The sequence below is a fragment of the Ciona robusta genome, chromosome 10, assembly GCF_009617815.1.
Source record: "Ciona robusta chromosome 10, ASM961781v2".
Classification (NCBI taxonomy): domain Eukaryota; kingdom Metazoa; phylum Chordata; class Ascidiacea; order Phlebobranchia; family Cionidae; genus Ciona; species Ciona robusta.
In genome coordinates this window covers 1,063,868-1,087,614 of record NC_143244.1, presented here as the reverse complement: position 1 = coordinate 1,087,614, position 23,747 = coordinate 1,063,868, and the positions used below count along the sequence as shown (strand labels likewise).

The following is a 23,747-nucleotide window of genomic DNA, read 5'->3' as shown; positions in this document are numbered from 1 at the left end:
TTGTGTTTTTCTAAATTTCAGTTCTGGTTTTCTAGTTTTAGTCTGTAGCAATTAATTAAAGATTCCACCTACGTATTTTCCTCCACCTTCGTATTTGGAGTTTCTTTTGCCGAAGTTTCATTTGAACGATACGAAGACGATGCTTTGGTTACTAATTGCAGCGCTGGCTTCAGTTGTTTCAGGTACATATCTACGTATTGACTAAAACGTTTTTATCGCATAACAAATACACTGCATTTCTAATGCATATAGTTGGGGTAAGATGGTCCATGTTTAATTTAATTTCTCTTTATCGTCATACTTGGTAGTAAATAAAGTATATTCTATACCCGTATTCCCAGAACTTTAAAAGGGCTTTGTTAATTGTTAAAAACACGACTAGGAAATATGGGATACTATGTGCTATTTTATCAATCTTACCCCACATTATATTATCATCCTATACTAAGTACTGTATATACAAAGTGCTTATATTTTGCTCGTGAAACAATTACAAAATTACTTTTTAATTTTGGGTAGTTTCAAATCTGTTTTTGAATTTCACACAAAAGTATTGACCGAGTCTAAATTCTTTGACTGATAAAGTTCAGTGTGGCAACATGATCAGCGACACTACGACAACGTTGTAGATGCGTTGTAATGTTGTATAATTTCCTTCCGTATGAACCGTGGGATTTTGATCAAATCATGTTGTGTTCTATACATGCCTTGTCTAGTATTGCGAGTTACATACTCGTGCATTGTGCACTAATAAACTTCTCATGTATTTTTTTTTGTTAATTTTTCCGATTAATTTATGTTATATTCTACGACCACAAAGTTATATTTTAGTTTGTCTTTGCTATAGAAAAGTATAAAAATATTAATATTCGCATGGCACATCTTATAGTACTGTGGGGTGAGATGGGTTACCTTTAGTATTTAGCACATAAATCCAATTTTCCTGATTGTGTTTTAAAAAATTATCAACGCTAGTCGCTGGGTTACACTTATATAATTCTGCAAATATTCTTAATTTACTACCAAATGCCACACTTTAAAAGGATGGAATATGTCTCAGCGCCTTATCTTACTCCACCCTGATATAATATACAATGTAATATTATGTTGGTATAAACTCCAGCCCACGCAGCCCCACTTGCGTTGGGTCAACTTTAATAATGTCGTATCAAGCTGATGAATGATGTTAGTTTTCTTTGTATTAATTGTGTTTAGGATGTTTATGTTTACCCAACCAGTGTGTGTGTAAGCTGAAACACTGGGTAGTCGACATTGAACTATGGCTTCCATAATCCTCCCGGATATTTCGCGTAAACTAAACGAACGTTAAAACGAACAATGCAAATGACATTTTCAAGTTACAATCAATCAGAATGATCAAATTAGGTTCAATTGCGTTCAAGTTTAATATTAACATAAAATTGCCTCAATGGCCTACTCAATTTCTATTAGGTATAGTGGGGTGGGGGAAGATGGGACACTTTTATCACGAAATATATAAATATTTTGATCGTATTTTAAACAATTAACAATGGTCTATGAAAGTCGCGAGGACAAGGTTTTATAATTTTTTGAATGTTTTTTGTTTGCTACCAAAATGTACGAGAAAATAGAATGAAAAGGTGTCCCATCTCCCCCCATCCTACTATATGAAATTCTGCAAACAAATAATGTTAAAGTAATTAACATTTGTCTTGTTTCAAAATTTAAAGATTTTTATTTATGCTAAATTAAAATCGGACAATTTTAAAGTCATAAAAGTTACATAAAATGTGGCAAATTTTACAACAGTTTCCACACATCATGGTGTTTTACGAAACACACAGTTCCTGTTTAAATTTGGTACCTTTGTATCAACATAGAGGACTTAGCATAGACCAGTTACCGCAGCGAATCCTTTCGGATCGATACGTATCTCTTACGTCATCGAATGACGTATTGATCGCTTCGTCCATTAGTTTTTCCTGATTTAAACGAAGTTACTACTTTTTATTTCCCGCGGGGATTAGAGCTTCCATTTCCCGCCTTGGGAGACTTTACGCGTCGGCCTTCCCGTCGCCTAAGTATAAAGTTACCGCAGAAGAACGTACGTGCTACACATTATAAGCGGGTTTAGTGTCTGTTGCCTAATATATCCAATTACGTAATGGACTACTTTCCCTGTCTTATCTTAGGTTTATTAGTCCACTATTTCGCCTTATATCAAAACAGTATAATGTATAGAACAATTAAAAACTATGTGATAGTTGGTTATATTTAATTTGCAACGGATTTGGACAGATTTTGCAACAAAAATATTTTTCAATTAAAGGAGTGTGGTATACATACAGCATATAATTTATATATAGTTTTTGTATTTGCTCAAACGCTTATCTGGGCCATGGAATATCTTGACCAACTCCCGACCAAATGAGCATTTAGGTCACGAAGCAACTGATAACATCGCCATGGTAACCATGGTAACTAGGTCGCTTAATTAATCGAAAGTACTTCAATTGCTGCAATTAATGAAATGCAATTGTAGCATATGTTGCAAATTCTAATAGCGAGCAATTAATATCGATCAGTTTTTGACCTAACAGCTACGAAACGCACGACGTTAAGATGGTGTAAGCCGTTTTCCCAAGAGTAAATATTCGCTCTCATACACATTCCATTACACATCGAAACTAATAATAGTTGCTTTTTGATAAGAATAATATAATTGGCAAACAAAATATATTTACTGATTTCTGTAAGTTGATATTGGTAAAAACACGATTATGGGATAATATGGGCTAACGGTATCCATCTTACCCCTCAGTTTTAATAATGTTATTTGTATTTAACTTCATATTAACCCATCAATCATACAAAAAAGTTACAAAATTACAAAAAACAACAGTATTCTGTGCTTATAAATTGCAATTAAAATAAAATCACTACCCATCATAAGAAAACGTAACAAAGTTATAATCACTTTTGTGCAGCAATAAATTGGAATTAAAATAAAACCATTCTATCTCCTAAATAGAATTTAGCTGCATGGTGGGGTAATCTACTTAACACATTCCACTTATAAAGATATTTAATGAGGATCGCTATTTCTGATACGTTGTTCAGCGGGTATTAATTGGAATCGTTTATTGTTTAACCATATGTTTAAAAAATTAAATCCGTTTTATCAATTTATCGTACTGTAAAAAAAAGAGAATGAAAACATGGACCATCTTACATTGTTACCCCAACTTAGTATTTTAATCAAAATTCGAATTCGGTAGAGTTTATAAATTCGTGTTATGATGTTTTGAATTCTGGTTCGTGTTCTTGATAAAAACCAGAACTTCTTGTTTACTGTTTATGACGTCACAGTCGTCGATTGATGTAACACAGATTGTTTAATGGAATGATTATGACGTCGGTGATACAGGGTTCGCCAAAGTTCGTTAGTTATTGTTGAAAAGTTGTTAAGCTAAGAATTGCCTAGAAGCTTCTCAAACTCAGCACTTCCTTAACAAAAAAAGTCAAAGTCACATTCGCCGTAACTCGTAAGCGGACACAAGGTGTATGAAACAGAACGCTTGTGTTATAACAGCTGTCGTTTTCCCGCCACGAGGAGAAAAATAAGTTAGATTCATTCATTTCAAACGGTGATGATTCCGACGCTAAATTCCCACGAAACAATCGATGTTACAACAAAATCTTAGAACAGGGGTGGTTGTCGTGAAATGTTTTTCCGTCTCAACGATTTGCCTACGCTGTATGACGTCATTGTCGTCTGCGTCTCGTGACTCAAACCACGTGGTCTTGCTTGTTGCTTCACCTGAATATATTGTCTTGTGGAAATTAAAGGAAATAGGATGACGCAATTGGCGTTACGTTTACCGCATAAACAACTCTAAAAACGTTGCCTACGCGTCCATACATTCTTTAAATTGAAAATAAATTTATTCATAGCATGACTGGGTAATATGCTTCTATAAGTGTATTGTTATTGATTGTCGCTTTATGCAAAGTGTCTCGGTGTCTCCGTAATTTCCATTCGTTTTTCGTGTTTGACACAATTTCCATTCGTTTTTCGTGTTTGACACAATTCCCATTCGTTTTTCGTGTTTTTCACACAAACTTTTTAAGTTTTGTAACTCCAAAGGCATCTTTGTTCTTTGTCTTGTTCATCATGAAATATACGACATTATTCATCAGACTTGTTAAAATGTTAGGAGACATGGCTAGTTGGCTTTCATTCATATGAAACAGATAAAACACAAGTTGTACAGTACAACTTAATGCAGATAATGCTTACATTGCTTAGTCTATTAAATTTTTTACTGTCGAAAGTTTCAAGTTAGGCGTGCTGCTTGCTGCATACCCTATCATCCCAGGTTTGGTGCTTACTGCATGTGCTCACATAACACTAACGCCAACCATGTTTCTAATACAAAGTTTCACACAGGTCAATTTACCATTCAACCTGACAATGCAAAAGGCACCATCGCTAACAAGGACCTTCTCATGACTTGCCAATATCCAAGTTACTTCAAATCAGTTCGGTGGTTAGGGCTGGACAAGCAAGTTATCACTAATATGACCAAGGTAAGTGTGTTTTTTTTTGTTTTTTAGGAAAATTGCTCATATTTTAATAATTTATAGATATATACTTCATATATCACAACATGTTTTTACACCACAGGGGGTTAAACTTGATAAAGATGGTCGCCGACGAGAGCTTTATCTTACATTGGTGAATGTATCTTCTGATATGAATGGGATGTACACATGTGAAGGATATGATACAGCCATCAATCAAACTGTGGCAGAAACAAGGATAGTAACTGTCTTTGGTGAGGATATATTATTTATAGTAATCCAGTATCTCACTCCTAACCATTTGGCTTTCTAAAACGTCATTATTTTTGTGTGAATGCACAAACTCAATAATTTAGAACAGTTGTTCTTTGTCTACTATAAAGAAGTTGGTAGGCCTATTCATAAAATTGTTGTTTTATGGCAATAGCAAATTAAAGTTAAAAAGCCATATTTAAAAAAATATTTGATCTGAAAAACTCTGGACCTTGGTATTTAAAACAGGTGTGTTTTATGTTTACACAGTATTTTATGTAAAGTGTCACAATTTTCACAAGTAAATTGTTTTATGTGAAGAGAAATCTCAAAGTGAGGTTTTTAACTCAATTTTTAACAAAACCACTTTTGCTTTCAGAACCAATTGGTTTCGTGAACCCAAAGACTGAGCAGACATTTGAACTTGGCCAAACAGTGTCTGTTATATGCCAGGTGTCTGGTAATCCTCCACCAAGTGTGGTTTGGAAACAAGGAACACAAAGTCTTGAAGGGACTCCTGAGAATAGTAAGCATAATACAACACAACTTTTCTTTGGATGATGTAACTTGTTTATCCTCACATGACGGGGCTATAAAAGTTGTTGTAACACGGTATTTTGTTTCATACATTTTGTGTCTGTTTACGAGTTACCATGTTTGTAACTTTGTGCCAAAAGGTCCAGAACAGACGCATGCCTTTCAGCATTTGGTTTTGTTTTACCCAACTTTAAAAAGAGAATGTATTTAAGCACGAACTTGTGGTTTCTTCTTTGCTCACTGATTAAAATAATCCCATTGACCATTATTTAATAAAAACCACCATTTAAAGGTCGCATCTACCAAGACCTAGATACCAACAACTTGATTATCAAGAACATCACTAAAAAAGATGAAGGAAAATACACTTGTTTGGCAAGGGAGCTTTCTAAAGGACAAACACGCAACTTGCCAGTATTTGTTGATGTACAATGTGAGTGATATGAGTTGTTTTCATTAATTAAATATATGAATGTCATTTTTTAAATTCATTTATAGGTCAGATTTTTTTGTACCTAGCACTGATAGCAAAACATATATTTGTAATTGTAGTAATTACCCTTTGGTTCATTGGCAAATAATATATGATATACTTGTGCTTTAAATTTGTATCTGTTTCTGTTTCTCTCCATGTAGTTATTGCTGAAACAGTAACATGTTTTTTTCGTCCAAATATAGTAAGTAACAACCCAATATGTAAATTACCATTTGTGCTAACACACATGATGTCACCCTGTTTCAATAAGGAGGTCAAGGTTATTGTCACCCGTGCTCCCCTGTTTTATTATGCAAATGCACTTTAAGGTATTAACATGCTATATTTAGTTGGACCTGCTGGAATACAAGTACCTAAGATGGTGACAGGAGTACAAGGAGGGGACGTGACACTCACATGTAACGCAACTGGTGAACCTGAACCAATGTATAAGTGAGTTGACGTGGCTTTATTATTTGCTATATGTGGGTAGTTCAATTTCTAATGTACATTATATTACATGAATACATCATATGTGTCTGGTGTATAAGTAGACATTCATGTTATATCGCGACAGTGAGCATGAGGTGTATGAATACGCTATGTGTGTCTGGTGTATAAGAAGACACCCATGTTATGTTTTGACAGTGAGCATGAGGTGTATGAATACACCATGTGTGTTTGGTGTATAAGAAGATACCCATGTTATAACTCGACAGTGAGCACGAGGTGTATGAATACACCATGTGTGTCTGGTGACGGTGTATAAGAAGACACCTATGTTATAACTTGACAGTGAGCATGAGGTGTATGAATACACCATATGTATCTGGTGAAGGTGTATAAGAAGACACCTATGTTATAAAATATTTAATTTCCCATAACAGCAATAACTTCTTCAATTTTCAATAACTTTCCACATAATTTTAAATCAATATAAAGCTCACCAGACTTCAACTTGATCTGTAATTTCCTCTGGGGCGAATGATCAATAAATTGTATTTTCTCACAGATGGTACTTTGGCGATGGAATGACGTTCACCAACTCCACCCTTGTAAAGGATGGCGTCAGTGATGATGGGAAAGTCCTTATAGTTTGTAAGTTTATGTTGAATAGGTTGCCCAATAAATGTTTAATGTTTGTATATGAGTATCATATACACTGCGGGGGCGTGTGTAGCGCTAGGGGAATTAAAATACATACACCTGCTGTTTTAATTTATTTTGTTAAATTTATTTTTTTTTCACAATACTTATACCAAAATTAATAGGTTTAAATTTTTAAATCCAGTTTTGTAAAGATTTTTATTATCATACCAGATTATTTACTTTAAAGTTCTTAATGTTTAAGTGTAAATTTTGTATTATTTTACTGAGAGGGTATTTCATAAGCAGTTTTTTACCATATTTTTAAAAATAATGTCTTTTGTTCCAGCCAATGTAACAGCAGGCGATGCCGGCAAATATACTTGTATTGCAAAGAACATTCATGGAACTGACAGTGACACAACAGATGTCATTATTAATGGTAAGCATGCATTGTGACATCATTATTATACATTCATACAGACATTCATTTTATCAAAACATTAACATTATTCTCATAAATATCAGGCTTGCAAAGGTAATACGTTTTTTTGGTCAAAATTTCGAGTAACATTTCATCTAAGTTAAACTAATATATATAGTTATAATTTAAACAAAAAGTCGAAAAGAAACCTTGTTCATTAATATGGAAAATTAAAATTTATTTTAGCTGTACTGGTTTGTATAGACACTTAACAGTAGCGTAAAACGCTTTTGGATGTAAAACTAGAGTCGAAAAACATACGATGTCACGGTGACATTGTCACCTCTATTTTTAAAATTGAAGTGACATTTCACCCTAGGCCCCCTAACCGTACACTCATGCTAAATACATGAAATCACTCACATGATTCCCATGAATATGATGAGGTTCTCCCGTGCAAGCTGTGCTCACATATCACCTGTTCCCATCATTATCAATAATTCATATGCATGCGCCCCTCACACCATCTTACCACCATCACCATGCTATATTGAAGCTAGCTTTTTTATGTTTTTACAAAATGTATTAACTGTTTGGGTAAAACAGTATCTATTCTCTGTGATTTACAGTATTGTTTAAAAGTAATGGCACTTTTTTGCTTAAACATTGTTGGGTGTGTAAGGTTAAGTAGAAACAGTGTATGTAATAGTTGGGTAGGTGTGTGTTTAAGACGTTGTTGTTTGTTGTTAAAATAGTATGCAAATCTTCTTTCTTTTTTTTATGGATTTCAGACTTGTTTTGTCCAATAAGCATAAAATTGTGCATTAGTAGTAATGTATTTATGTCTTGAAAACACACATGATCATTTATTGATTATATAAGTAACAACAAAAGAAATGCAAAACATCCATTAGTTCTAGTTAGTGCGGGAGAATGGATTGTCAAAGTTGACAGTTATGTGGTTATTCCATTTGGTAGTAAACAAAGAACATTCAAAGAAATATAAAATCGTATCTTCATGACTTCCATAGACTGTTGTTGGCGTTGTTAATTGTTAAAATTCCACAAATCTGAAAACATTCCAGCACATTTTCAACGTAATAACATAAAATCGTTAAAAAAACAAAATTTCCGCTCTTTTTCATTAATTCAGCAACACACCTTAGACCTTAAGCAACCTAAGCATTTATTGATTGTTTAAAATTCCAAACTATTAATTATTGATCAAATGGAAATTAAATCCGGTTGCTTCCTGTCTCTTCCAATCTGCATAAAGAAACAACGCGAGCTCATGTTAAATATAAAAACTTTTCTTCATACTTTGAGCATAATAAATATCGAACAGAATAAAACTGATCCAGTGTTTATGAAAATATAGGTTTTTGTGTCACAGACTTAAAGTTAACTAGTTTGTTTGGATAAATTTGTGACCCCTTACACATCTAACTGTACTTCTGTAATTTATGCTGAAAATGAGCTTCGTTAAAAACTGTTAGTAAATTTCTTACACATCAGAACAGCCAGCAATATATCTACCAACAAATTCTGAATTTCCACCCAGTATAACATCAATCTTATCTTCAAACCAATGGTATATAATAATACACTCGCCCACCAATTGTAGGATTATCCTAGCTTAGAGCAAGCTATTAATTTTTTATGTTAAAATTGCTCATAATATTTTATGATTTGCTATTTTTGTTACAAATTCCTATAAAAAGCTTTCAAAATACTAAAGTAACCAATTTGTGCGTCATTACTAAATTCATCTTTAACCTACTGACCATGTGATTATATGATTAATGTGTTTCACAAACATGTCCATACTTCATGTCATGCATTACTTAACCTTTGTTTCTAGTATACACACAAATATCATTGTTACATCACAGAGCGATGGTATACCAGTCTGCATACTTTTCCACCCTAGAGAATACACTTGAATATTAACTTACAGCTGCTATGGGCGTTCCCCGTATACACTCAGCACATACACTTGCTGAACTTCAAGCTTTATAATGGAATGTTCTGTAATATTCAGTCTGTCCTAAATTTATAAAAATAATTTCAAAAAAGTACACCAATTTTACCAAGAACTGTTACATCTTACACTGCTTAAAATTTCTCACAGTTTTTTTATTATTGCTGTTTTAAATATTAATTTTTGAATTTTACATAGTTATATATCTGCACTCATTGGCATTGTACCAAATGCAGGGTAGGTCTGCAACCCTGACATACCCATACCCATATGTTTTCACTAAGATCCCTTGTACAGTTGATTAATGTATTTTTGTAATAATTTAAAAAAGCTACACATTTGCACTCATAGGACTAAAGTTTTTAAAATGCATGTTGTGGCCATAGGTCATATGTTTCACAGTGGAACCAGATTCCTTTTATAATTGATTAATGTATTATATTCCCACCCACAGTTCCACCAACCATCAGTATAATAATGGGGGATTCTGTAGTTGAGGGAGACAATGCAAGAATTGGTTGTTCAGCAACTGGTATCCCTACGCCTGTTGTCACCATCTTCAGACATGGAGTGGCGTTGAACAGCTCGCAGGTGTGTGGGGGTTTTATTTGTGTGTGTGTGTTGGGCAGGGGGTGTTTGGTGGTACCCAGTGTTTGTGTGGTTGTTAGTTGGACTTGGTGGGCTGTTTTATTTGTTTGTGTGTTGGGTGTCAGTGTATGTGCTTTTCACTTCGTTTGTGTATAAATAACTAGTGGTGTGACTAAAAGGTTAGCGCTAGTTTGAGACTTGACGCAGCTACTAAATAGGTATATGTGCCATAAACTCCTAAAAATTCAGAAAAAACTCCCAAAATTCTCTATGTGGTAACTTGTAATCTGGCTCGAGGTGTATTAAAATGCCACATGTGACGACTGTTGTTGATAAATAAGTTTAATTTAATATTTTCCAAAGTGTATATGATTGCTAAACGTCTGTCTGTCTGTGTTGTGGTATTGTTAGTTGTCTATCTCTATGTTGTTAGTTGTCTTGTGTGTGCTTGTTAGCTTGTGTGTTACATGCTATCCCAACATTAAGCCTAATTTAACGTTACATTTGTTCCAGTTAAGTGAAACCACCCCGATGACAGTTGAATACAACAGTGGAGAAGCTCAGATTCGTTTCACCCCATCTTCATATGCCGATAGTGGAGATTATACTTGTATTGCTTCTAATTCAGCTGGAAACATTGAAGGAGTTATTAAGCTGGATATTCAATGTAAGTTTATATTATTGCGGGGTGTATGTATTATAAGATAAAAAAATATTCAGACATCATCACGGTTTGCTGTTAAGTGTCTTGTCCCAAAAATATGGCAGACAAAGCATCAGTTTTAGAAGAAGGGATTATATCATTTTTTTAGCACCCTAGTTCTCAGCCTAAATTAGCTTCCACACTGCTGTTATATGTTTTTTTCAAACAAGCAGAGCCAAAGTATATTGCATTCACCTCATTAATCAATGAGGTTCCCTATGTTTGATGACTATAAGTGTAACTGTATTCTAACAATGTCATTCCAAAGTTTAATAAAAAATCCAAAATATGATGTTTTACCTGTAATGTGTATCATAAACAACAATTCACATTAATCTATGTTCATACCAGATGCACCACGTGAGACGACTCTTCCAGAAGTTTACGCTTGTTTGAACGAGAAAGCCGAACTTTCTTGCATATTCGACGCGAACCCCAAACCCACCCTCACTTGGGGTAGAATGTTACCTGTTGCTGCTGCGGATGACGATTTTCTTGCCGTCTTCACGAGCAACCAATCTGTTGGAGTAACTCCCGATGAAGCTGAAGTGACGATGACGTTTACTCCCATTGTTCCCGATGAAAACCTCAGTGTTCAAGATCAAGGAGGTGTCTTGATGCTTAAGGTGAAGTGTGGATGTTTAATCGATGAATGAATAACTTGTTTATCGTTGAGTGACAGGGCTACGATAGTTGCTTAAAAAAAGATGAATGTAACTTGTTTTATACTCGCAAGGTAATGATAGTTGTATAACACGGTTGTTCTGTTTGATACACCTTGTGCACATAAGTTATTCCATACATAACTTTGTTTGTGATTATATGCCAAAGGACACATAGGTTCACAGTGGTAACTCCAGCATCATCTTTCATAAAACTTAACCTGAAGTTGGTATAAGATTGAGTAGACCAGTGTTTCCCAACATTTGAATAAAATCCTAAGCTTAATCAAATGCCACAAAATTATTGGCAAGACACAGCCATTATTGTTGGTGTGTGTGTCCTTGGTCAGGGCATTTACCTGCTTCAACCAAATAGTCACTTTCACTTATGAATTGTCTGAATTGTCAGCCATGTAATCAAATAAAAAAATCCCTAACTTATTCTTATGCCTCAATGACAGTTAAAATCCAGAATATAATTTCCAGTTGTTACACATATGTTGTGTATATTTAGTTTCAATTGCTCATAGTTAGATAAGAGACTCTATTACTTCTACTATTGCATCATAAGGGGCTGTATCACTTCTACTATTGCATCATAAGGGGCTGTATCACTCTAGTATTGCATCACAATAGCATGTGTTGCTACTTAAAGGCACCATGGTGTAGTTATATTAAGACAGCATGCATTGGAATGCGGGCAAGTGTTTGGCAGCTTTCATAGTTTATAAAGTAAGCTGTAAGCGGACCCTTTGATATCTTTCCAACACTATATAGGATACACATGTCCAATTACCAAAGTAATTACATTACATTCATGCTTTACATTATAATTGTATACAGTTTTGCAATGGCCGCTTTTTCATTGGAAAGGGGTAACTATTCTTAGAGCTGAATAGCTTGTATACTGTACTGCTAAAATAGTAAAAATACCGGAGTTCTTCAAAGCAACAGCAACCCGTTAGTAATTATTAGGTTTTAGGTTTGAAAGTCACTACAGTGAGCCTTGAGACCAGTACCTTTCAGTTACAAAGTATGAACTGGCAACTAAACATGTAATGCACTTTCACAGTGTATATGAAACAGAACACCCTTGGGCATTGGTATAACTTCTGAGTTTCCTACCTTGCAAGAATAATAAGTGACTTATGACATTCATTTATAACTTGTATCATTAATTCATTCATTCCACCACTGAACAACACAATGTATATTTAGATAAGCGAAGTGAATGAGGAATCGTACGGTAAATATTATTGTCGAGCACGAAACGAACATGGGGAACAAACTGCTGTTGGTGAATTAATGATGGCGATGAAATCTTCCAAACCACTTAATGTGGAGGTAAGACGTACTTTCTATCTCGCTTATCTTATAGTAGGGTGGGGGAAATGGGACAACTTTTCATTCTATTTTCTCGTCCCACTTGGTAGTAAACAAGGAATTTAAAAGAATAAAAGAATTCTAAAACCCTATCCTCGCTACTACCATAGACTCTTGTTAATTGTTTCAAAACACAATCGGGATATTTAAATATTTGCTAAATGTTGTCCCGTCTTCCCCTCAACCTACTACTTAAAATAAGTTTAACTTTAAAATACGGGTATGAGTCTATAAAGATGTCCTGTACCATTGGTCGGTGGTTGGGCCTTTGCATCGTAACCACAGGATACCAGGTTCAATATATGTTTTAGGTAAAACACCTGACAGGCATTGTTCCAACCCAGTGGTCAATAATCAGTTATAGAACCCTGGGTGTCAGGGTGCTAAATAATATACAATTTCATATTTAATGTTGCATAATTAGAGATATAGGTTTATAAAAGTCACATATTATAGAAACAATCTATTATTTATAATGTCTATAAAGGGGGGAAATACATACGCTGTTGCTGTTAAGTCTAATGTTGCGCAATTTTGGAAAGCCAGCTTATTGGTATAATTGGCAAAACTGTATAACACTGAAAACAATAGCAAAACAAGAAGAGGAAACATGCAAAACACTATTTGCTAAACCTGACATGTTTAACCCAAGTTCCCACACAGGTGGTGGACGCATCCACCAGGCAAGCGAACGTGATATTCTCCCCACCCTCCAACATTGTGTCGCAAATCTCCAGATACCTCATTTCTCTCTCCTCTGGGAGCCAACTCGTCCTCGAGGATGAAATCGCTGCAGGTTCGTTGCCAGCTGCTCATTGGTTAACAGCCGGCCAATCCCGTGGTTCCGCGCCACTAATTTGATTATGAGGTCATAATGTGGTGTTATGATGTCATAATGTCAGTGGTTCAGGTTTTCTACAAAACCGGTTGGAAATACTTAATTTATTTATTCTGTGGTTTAGAATTAAGTTTTGGTTGAATACAGTAATGACAAGATTTTTTTAAATACATGAAAGACGTTTTATAAAAGTTGTTTAAAAAAAATTTTTTTTTTTTATTAGTTGAAATTTGTTTGTTCATTTAGAAAAATACCAAATTTATTTTTTCACATGTTATCAAGTTACACTATAAGCATTTTATGCTACTCACTGCAATGGCTTCATACACCTCGTGCTAGTTCATACGCCTTACGCTTACTGAAGTTATAACACTTTAACACACACACAGGAGGAGATGGCAATATAGAAGGGCGTGTGTTAAAGTATTCGTTTGGAGGTCTAACGCACGATACTGAATACACGTTCACTGTGGCGGCGGAAAACTGCCAAGGTGTAGGAACAACTTCTGATCCAGTTTCATTCACCACAGAAATAATAAGTATGTACGATGTTATATATGTAGTTATGTTGCTTTTTTTGCTTTAATTGTTCAAGTAATTGTAATATTTATACATAGTAGGGTGGGAGAAATAAGACACCTTTAGCACATAATATTCAAATATTCCAACCGAGTTTTAAACAATTAACAACGGTCTATAGGAGTCGTGAGGATCGGTTTTATAATTCTTTGTATACTAGTAATTGGGACGGGAAAATAGAATGTAAAAGTGTCCAATCTTCCCCCACCCTACTGTATGTTAAATAAGTTGTACAAATGATAAATATAGTTTAGTGCTTTTGAACTCCTATATATGTATGAACTAGACATGTAGTGCCTTAGTTATTATCATCATATAACGAACTAGTTGAAATAGAAATGCATGGAAATTAGTGAAATAATCAAAACTTCAATCTTTATTCACAAACAATCAATTCTGTGATGTCACAATTGAATTTTAATCAAGTGATTGTCATGTAATAATGCATGTGTTAAGTGTGATTGATTATAATTAATTTTAATTCTAATATTATATTACTTGGTTGGTCTAGTTTATATAAAAGGTTGGGAAAAGATGGGACCACTTTTCATTCTATTTTCATGTCTCATTTGGTAGTAAACAAAGAACATTCAAGAATTGTAAAACCGATCCTCAAGACTCCCATAGACCGTTGTTAATTGTTTAAAACACGATCAGGCTATTTGTATATTATGTGCTAAAGGTGTCCCATCTTACCCCACCCTACTATATACCCTATTATCATTAATATGAGTAGTTACATGTAGTCTGTTTGTAGATTGCATTGCTAACATTTGTAAAACGATCTCTGTGTAGTTTACATTAGATTGCATCTGTTGTTCTCAACTCATGCTAACAACACACATACCACAATATGGTACATGGAGATATTTCAGGTGGTGCCCAAGCAAGTTATTTAGGATTTTTAAAAACTACCAAAAAGTAGCAATTCTTTACGTGACATTGTAGTTTTATTTAAAGTGGTAGTACTGGGTGTTGGGTGTTGGCAACTGTGGCCTTCACCCCCCACCCATGTAGAATACAATACTTATACAGTAGGGTGGGGGAAGATGGGACACCTATTAACTCTGTTTTCTCGCCCCATTTAGTAGTAAACAAAGAACATTCAAAGAATTATAAAACTATATGCCCATGACACCGATTGGCCGTTGTTAATTGTTTAAAACACGATCAGGATATTCGGACATTATGTGCTAAAGGTGTCCCATCTTCCCCCACCCCACTCTATATATTCATTCACTTAACATTGTATTTGTTGTGTTTGTTACCTGCATGTATTTTATTTGCATGTCACTTGTTGTGGATCTGCATGCAACAGTCAGTAAGTACCTTGCTTGTAATTGTGCTTATCACCTCGTGCTTTATATTATATAAGATTTCTATCCCAGCTGAGCCAAGTATCGTAAACATTGAAAGCGACTCTCTCGGAAAAATGTCGACCTCCTATGCCCTCAAGTGGTCAGAATTAGGGGCAGGTGGCGGAAAAATTAAAAACATGGAAATCTCATATAAGCAGGTTTATTGCATTAATTGTACTTTTCTGGAAATCTTTTTATGGACTATAAATAATCAGAATATATCACCCACAAAGTTAAATACGTGGTAACTCGTAAGCTGGCACGAGGTGTATGAAATGATCCGTGTTGTAACGACTGTCGTTTCTGGGCACGGTAATATAAATAAGTTTTATTTATTCATTCATTCATAGTTTACATAACATAATTTTGTTTTTCTTTAAATATTTTAACAAAAATAAAATAGAAGTCGTTAAAAAACAAGTTGAGGGTAAAACTACCAAAGAAATACAAACTAAAAAGATGCTATTCTAAACCTAGAAAAAGTTAGTTATGATTTTTGTCCGATCTTTTGTTAATACCTGTATTACAACAGCATCTTTATTATAAATTATTTCTTGGATTTTAATTTGTAGGATCTTCAATATCAAACTAATAGCAATAATATTTAATTTAATTTACATTTGAAAGTTTAAATTGAAAAGCAGCGTTATGATTGGTTCTTTTTTGCGCAGGTTTATGACCCTGTGATTGGTTCAAATAAAAACATGACGGCTCCTCAACCAATCACAATCCAGCTTGAACCAACGGATAAAGAATTTGTTGACAAGGAGTATCTTATCATGGGTAAGTTTGGTGGCAAGCAGTATTTGTCAGTTTTAGACAACCTTTAAGTGTCTTGTCCAAGGGTACATATGCCAATAATGGTAGCAGTGGTGAGCCTTGAACCTGTAACGTTTAGGCTAGTGGCCAGTAATGCAAATCGATAGCGGTCAAATTAAGCTTCGAGTCCAATAAATGTTCAATAAAGAAAAAAGGGACACCCGGATTTTAACCAGGGACCTCTCGTCCTGCAGTTGGCCTTCTATCGAATCGAAAACATTGTACTTTTGCATACAGTTAAGCTTTTATATTTAAGTAGTTAGTCCAACTCCATTAGTTCAATGCATTAAAAGTTTGTCCCAGTTGCTCACGCTATGACCCCCGAATAACCTCCCATTTTACTTCAGATTTGAAGGAATCGACTGAATACGAAGTTTCAATCAACATTACAAATGAAGTCGGCTCGAAAACAACTTTATTCGTGTTCACTACAAGAGCAGGTTGGTTGCCTCATATATTTATTAACCTTTCCTAACACTTATTCTTAATCCTTTACCTTCGTTTATTGGGGCGAGTAAAATATTTTTGCTGTATTATTGTAATAACTGCTGGTGTTTTACATAAATTCTAATAATTCGTATTTTTAGGTGCTAGACCAGCAGTTAAGATTAATACGGTAAGTCAGCAATATTAACATTAGTCAGCATTATTTATTTGGTAAGTCAGAAATTACTCCTAGTTACCATAGAAACAAACTTTTAAGAAAAGAATATTTGTCACAGTGACATCATCAAGACATTATGATGTCGCAGTGACATCATCATATATAAATAGATTTCATACAGCGCAGATCATTACCAACTCTTTATTGACACCAAGTGTTAGTGCAGCTCAAGGGAGACTCCTAGTGGTCGACAGTTTAACTACAAGTGCAGTGTTAACAAGTGAGGCAGAATATGTAGTTTGTTGAGACAGAAGTTTTATTATATGAGGTTTAACAAATATTAAAGGACTTATTTTAACCTCCCAGCTTGGGGCAGCGACAGCCGTTATAACACGGGTGTTCTGTTTCATACACCTTGTGTCCGCTTACAAGTTACCAAGTATGCAAATGTGTGAGTGACTATTGTTTAAGTTGAGACCCAAAATCAGGATCCATTCACTAGAGATCCTTGTTTTCTTTACTATTTTAGTTACTAAAAACGACTAATTTAGTTATAACCATATTTTTTTAATTAACATATTTGTATCAACAAGCTAATAATCCAGTTTCACCTCAAATAGCTGGTATGTTTGAACCTCTATTATGTAAGTTTCCCGTAATTTTCCGTTAAGTTCCTTTTTTACCAATTTTCTTTTACTCTTTTTATTCTACTTTTTCGAATAACTTTCTTTAAAGGATTATAGCTTATTAATATTAGCTTGATTTGAATTTTTCTTTTGATTTATAATCAGTAAAGAAACCCAATGAAAGATTTTTTGATCACGAAAATGATAAATTTAATGAACAATCCATACAAGGTGACATCACAAACACAACAGTGACATCACAATGCTGTGTTTTTTCTGTTTACAGTGGTCAAATCACTTCTTTAGGACTTAAAAGCAAAAAAATTGTTACTTTTGCACAAAAATATTTTATTAGTGCACATAGTTTTGCGTTTTATTATTTTCCCCACGAGTGTGTTTGGTTTGTTTTTCTTTATGTTTAACCACAACATTTAGAATGCTATGCCATATATTTTGTCTAACTGTGAATCTAAACCATTTTATTTTAGGCTCTTTCACACTAATATTGGTAGTAATAGACTTTACACCAAAATCCCATCCCCCTTAATTTACTTCTATAGTGCTACCTAGCTCATATACTAATTTTGGGATTAATGAGCTAAAACATACCAAAAAATTCCTTAACCTGCTATAGCACCTCAGCCATATATAAAGTTGCCACAAATAACCTTAATTCCACCACATAGCACCCACTGTCCCATCAACAACTGCAGGGGAAGAAGGAACAAAGTTGGCAACGGGGGCAACTAATTTCCTTATTATTGGTATCGTGATCGCTGCTATTTTGTTGCTGCTAATTATAATTGGTAAGTTGTGTGTTGTAACTCGTCATTGTCAACATATATATATATTCAACATTGCACTATAGAAGTAGGATACTAAACTTATCACTCTTTTATTTAAAACTCTATTTGAATAGATGATGAAGCCATTTAGCCGAAATATATATTTTTTAACAAACAATTAGTTGGACTTTATTTTCGCCTGTTACGTTTCTATATATGTTTGATAGATATCTCATGTTGTATTTCTCGACACTGTGGATTGACTTACCTTATTTGGTCGTCCACATGCGGGGCGTCTAGCAAGGATTCGATGGAAGTGAAAGAAGGAGACGTAGAGGAGGGGTCCGCTGAATATAGGTGGGTGGGTGTGGGGTCAGCTGAATATAGGTGGGTGGGTGTGGGGTTCGCTGAATATAGGTGGGTGGGTGTGGGGGTCCGCTGAATATAGGTGGGTGGGTGTGGGGGTCCGCTGAATATAGGTGGGTGGGTGTGGGGGTCCGCTGAATATAGGTGGGTGGGTGTGGGGGTCCGCTGAATATAGGTGGGTGGGTGTGGGGGTCCGCTGAATATAGGTGGGTGGGTGTGGGGGTCAGCTGAATATAGGTGGGTGGGTGTGGGGTCAGCTGAATATAGGTGGGTGGGTGTGGGGGTTCGCTGAATATAGGTGGGTGGGTGTGGGGTCAGCTGAATATAGGTGAGTGGGTGTGGGGGTCCGCTGAAAATAGGTGGGTGGGTGTGGGGGTCAGCTAAATATAGGTGGGTGGATGTGGGGGTCCGCTGAATATAGGTGGGTGGGTGTGGGGTCCGCTGAATGTAGGTGGGTGGATGTGGGGGTCAGCTGAATGTAGGTGGGTGGATGTGGGGGTCCGCTGAATGTAGGTGGGTGGATGTGGGGGTCCGCTGAATGTAGGTGGGTGGATGTGGGGGTCAGCTGAATGTAGGTGGGTGGATGTGGGGGTCCGCTGAATATAGGTGGGTGGGTGTGGGGGTCCGCTGAAAATAGGTGGGTGGGTGTGGGGTCAGCTGAATATAGGTGGGTGGGTGTGGGGGTCCGCTGAATATAGGTAGGTGGATGTGGGGGTCCGCTGAATATAGGTGGGTGGGTGTGGGGGTCCGCTGAATATAGGTGGGTGGGTGTGGGGTTCGCTGAATATAGGTGGGTGGGTGTGGGGTCAGCTGAATATAGGTGGGTGGGTGTGGGGGTCCGCTGAAAATAGGTGGGTGGGTGTGGGGGTCAGCTAAATATAGGTGGGTGGATGTGGGGGTCTGCTGAATATAGGTGGGTGGGTGTGGGGTCCGCTGAATGTAGGTGGGTGGATGTGGGGGTCAGCTGAATGTAGGTGGGTGGATGTGGGGGTCCGCTGAATGTAGGTGGGTGGATGTGGGGGTCCGCTGAATGTAGGTGGGTGGATGTGGGGGTCCGCTGAATGTAGGTGGGTGGATGTGGGGGTCAGCTGAATGTAGGTGGGTGGATGTGGGGGTCCGCTGAATATAGGTGGGTGGGTGTGGGGGTCCGCTAAAAAATAGGTGGGTGGGTGTGGGGTCAGCTGAATATAGGTGGGTGGGTGTGGGGGTCCGCTGAATATAGGTGGGTGGTAGTGGGGGTCCGCTGAATATAGGTGGGTGGGTGTGGGGGTCAGCTGAATGTAGGTGGGTGGGTGTGGGGGTTCGCTGAATATAGGTGGGTGGGTGTGGGGGTCTGCTGAATATAGGTGGGTGGGTGTGGGGGTCCGCTGAATATAGGTGGGTGGGTGGGTGTGGGGGGTTCGCTGAATATAGGTGGGTGGGTGTGGGTCAGCTGAATATAGGTGGGTGGGTGTGGGGGTCCGCTGAATATAGGTGGGTGGATGTGGGGGTCCGCTGAATATAGGTGGGTGGGTGTGGGGGTCCGCTGAATATAGGTGGGTGGGTGTGAGGTTCGCTGAATATAGGTGGGTGGGTGTGGGGTCAGCTGAATATAGGTGGGTGGGTGTGGGGGTCCGCTGAAAATAGGTGGGTGGGTGTGGGGGTCAGCTAAATATAGGTGGGTGGATGTGGGGGTCTGCTGAATATAGGTGGGTGGGTGTGGGGTCCGCTGAATGTAGGTGGGTGGATGTGGGGGTCAGCTGAATGTAGGTGGGTGGATGTGGGGGTCCGCTGAATGTAGGTGGGTGGATGTGGGGGTCCGCTGAATGTAGGTGGGTGGATGTGGGGGTCCGCTGAATGTAGGTGGGTGGATGTGGGGGTCAGCTGAATGTAGGTGGGTGGATGTGGGGTCAGCTGAATATAGGTGGGTGGGTGTGGGGGTCCGCTGAATATAGGTGGGTGGGTGTGGGGTCAGCTGAATATAGGTGGGTGGGTGTGGGGGTCCGCTGAATATAGGTGGGTGGGTGTGGGGGTCCGCTAAAAAATAGGTGGGTGGGTGTGGGGTCAGCTGAATATAGGTGGGTGGGTGTGGGGGTCCGCTGAATATAGGTGGGTGGTAGTGGGGGTCCGCTGAATATAGGTGGGTGGGTGTGGGGGTCAGCTGAATGTAGGTGGGTGGGTGTGGGGGTTCGCTGAATATAGGTGGGTGGGTGTGGGGGTCTGCTGAATATAGGTGGGTGGGTGTGGGGGTCCGCTGAATATAGGTGGGTGGGTGGGTGTGGGGGGTTCGCTGAATATAGGTGGGTGGGTGTGGGGGGTTGGTATGAATGAATGAATGTAACTTGCTTCCTTATGCGGAAGAAAAACAACAGGCGTTATAACATGGGTGTTTTGTTTCATACAAATCGTGCGCATTTATAAGTTACCACGTGAGTAACTTTGCGGGTGATTGTTTTTTCCATATGGCTGATAATTTGGACAACCCATTAGTAACCACTGGGTTGGAGCAATTGTCGCTAAGTGTCTTGCCCAAAGACACATGGGCCCACTATGATAGCAGCGACAAGCCTTGAACCCATTACCTCTGGGTTTGAAACGTGTGTGCTATCAGACTGCACCATATGTTTAGTTGTGTGGTGGTTGAGGTTGCCTTTTGTGACATATGTGTGTCTGTGGCGAAAGGTTTGTGGGTGGAAACAAAATGGAGTGGGATTGAGGCATTGGGTAGGTAGGAGTTGGTTGGTTGTGGTTTGTGGGTTACATGTAGGGAGTGGGGTCATAAGAATGAGACTTGTTAATGTAAAGGAGTGACATTACTCCTATATATGGTAATTCCTTGGCCCAAGTTTAATATGCAGTGATTATTTAGTGTTTGTTGTTTAACTCACTTGTTTATTGGATGTCTTGAGTTAAATTAACAAGTGCGTTTCACTACAGACACGGTACAGATGGTACATACAGGTAACACCGTGTGTTTAGTTACGACATATCTCGCATGCGCTTACTCATTATCACGTGTTTAACGTCACTTAATATATTCTGACGTCACAGTAAGGACAATAAAGCGGACGATATTACTAAAGTCGGAAACACTGAAAAGCAACCGCTAGACGACGCCCCAGTGCCGAACGGAACTACGTAATTTAAATGTTCGGTGTTGTGAAAATAATCGGTGTCGTAACCAATGTTTAACTCATATATTGTAACTGTTTCGTGACAACTTCGTATAAGTAACGTCCTATTTAACAAATCGTAGTTAATATTGGTTGGTTTATATTATAGAATGTAGGAGTATCCGCTACTAAGAAAAATTATCCCAAAGGTTTGCAACTTTCCTTGCAAAGATATCCGTGATTGACATCTATTATCCGCGTTAAGTTTTAACTCCAAATTAACTTGCAAAGCAACTTTTCCCTACATGCTTGAACGTAATATAACAAAATATTTTCTCATAGCCGATACAGTGTATGCAATATATATATAAGTTGCGTGGACATCAATCTTAACAAGTACATTCAAAGAAAACGCTTTATTAGTGAATGAAGGCAGTTCCATGTATTTTATATGAACCAACGGTTCCATTGAATTGTTGTCAACAACATAATTTGTGTCGCGCATGTTACGTCATAATGTGTGCATTCAACCGCATCATTCATAGATCCCAACCTACTGAGGAAACTCCGTTACAACCTGTGGCAGCTCCCAAAGTCACCGAGAATGTTGTGACCGAAAACGGCGACAACGGAAGTGACGTCAAAGCTTCACTTATGCAGAACGAGCAACCCACCCCTGCAAATTCGCCGCTTGATGGCGCAGCTGAGTAGGTTTCGACGTCATTCTATGATGTCATTCATATCCATAGTGTGTGACGTGTAATGACGTAATACTAACCTTCAGTGACGTCATCAACATGCATGTTTTCAGGCCGAAAGACGTCATCAAACCGGATGACGTAGCCGTTGCCGTTGACAACCAAGCTTCGACTGTCGAAGAAACTCACGCATGACGTCATCATCGCTGACGTCATCAATACAACTGCACTGTCATGATAGTGACGTTTTACTTTGTGTCTTTCAAAACAAAGCGCGGGATTTCCCCAACTCGACACCCTTTATTTCGTAACAAACGAGCGATTATGTTCCCAACATTTTTCTTTTCGATCACCGCGTGACGTCACGAATATGACGTTATAATTCACCACGTGACGTCATAATTCGGCGGAAACCACGGCCCGTTGCACGAGCTCATGCATTTCACACCATGGTTGATTATTATTACACAATACCAATTGTGACGTGCGTATGAATTCTACGTCATAATATAAGCAATAATTTTTTGCTTCAACTACAAAAAGCAATTAAATAACTTTTTTATTTTTACAAAATCCGTATTTTCACAATTTAACTTTTCATTTCAGTGCTGCCAAACACTCTTAATGACTGCCAGATTCTCCGACCGTGGTTGCTTTTGTGCATCACTGCAAAAAGTAGTATTTATTACAGCGTTCATTATTAGTTGCCAAAAATAGTTTTTTTTTTGTTTCTAAACCGACGGTGTGAGTTCGATTCCCTGTCAAGGGACTTAAGTTTTGAATATTTTGGTGCGGATGTTATTGGTAGATGGGCTTTATTTGACGTTTTTTTATATTCTTTACGTTCTTATAGCAAACCTTACAATTTGGGACCCGGTATTGAGAAATTGGGACCCATGACGTCACACCAGTGGTCTCTTACGTCATAATGGTCATTGTAAATAATTGTTCCTTTCCGACGAGTCTTGCATGCAATGTAACGGCGACCTGCTCAGCGAATGGTTTACGTCATAATTACGTCATTGCTGTTGTATCGTATACACCAAAGCGCAAATTTTTTTCTTGGTCGTCGTCGAATAAATGAGTAAATGTTAGTGGGGTTGCTTGCTTTGGGTTTAGTTCCCCCAAATCAGTGGGGGGGGGGCTTGAAACGGGTAACAAAGCCAATATTCAAACTACAGACGTTCACACAGCAGGGACAGGAATTGCTTTGAACTGCCATATTCAAGTTTTATCGAACTTCACAATGACATGACTTCACCATAGCACAAGGATATAAACAAGTACCCACTGTACAAAACGAACGTTTGTAGTTTCATTGTATT

At 37.5% G+C, this 23,747-nt stretch overlaps 1 protein-coding gene across 6 annotated transcripts; it reads left to right on the top strand.

Moving 5' to 3' along the window:
- On the top strand, window positions 1–23,516 carry LOC149729313 (neural cell adhesion molecule 2-like). Of its 6 annotated transcripts, none has more exons than XM_089886141.1 (23): window positions 1–182; window positions 4,433–4,572; window positions 4,670–4,820; window positions 5,198–5,344; window positions 5,648–5,788; window positions 6,181–6,283; window positions 6,843–6,928; window positions 7,266–7,358; window positions 9,776–9,912; window positions 10,423–10,576; window positions 10,964–11,238; window positions 12,493–12,618; window positions 13,321–13,453; window positions 13,885–14,034; window positions 15,463–15,590; window positions 16,104–16,215; window positions 16,599–16,691; window positions 17,647–17,712; window positions 18,168–18,287; window positions 18,494–18,623; window positions 21,663–21,749; window positions 22,270–22,431; window positions 23,029–23,516. In XM_089886141.1, exons 1-23 carry the CDS (start codon window positions 140–142, stop codon window positions 23,045–23,047), a joined length of 2,796 nt encoding a protein of 931 aa, XP_089742267.1. In that variant the 5' UTR covers window positions 1–139; the 3' UTR covers window positions 23,048–23,516. The 6 variants fall into 6 exon arrangements, with proteins under 6 accessions (XP_089742267.1, XP_089742265.1, XP_089742266.1 ...); XM_089886139.1 differs by having other exon boundaries at window positions 22,536–23,516; XM_089886140.1 differs by lacking the exon at window positions 21,663–21,749 and adding an exon at window positions 21,549–21,572 and having other exon boundaries at window positions 22,536–23,516.
- The last annotated feature ends 231 nt before the right edge of the window (window positions 23,517–23,747 follow it).

What these genes read in the sequence shown, in the direction of transcription:
- LOC149729313 (XM_089886139.1), top strand. Translation starts at nt 140, where the DNA reads ATGCTTTGGTTACTAATTGCAGCGCTGGCTTCAGTTGTTTCAG. An exon ending in TGGGAAAGTCCTTATAGTTT is followed by an intron (nt 6,929 to 7,265) that starts GTAAGTTTATGT and finishes CTTTTGTTCCAG; the next exon opens with CCAATGTAACAGCAGGCGAT. An exon ending in AACAGATGTCATTATTAATG is followed by an intron (nt 7,359 to 9,775) that starts GTAAGCATGCAT and finishes TCCCACCCACAG; the next exon opens with TTCCACCAACCATCAGTATA.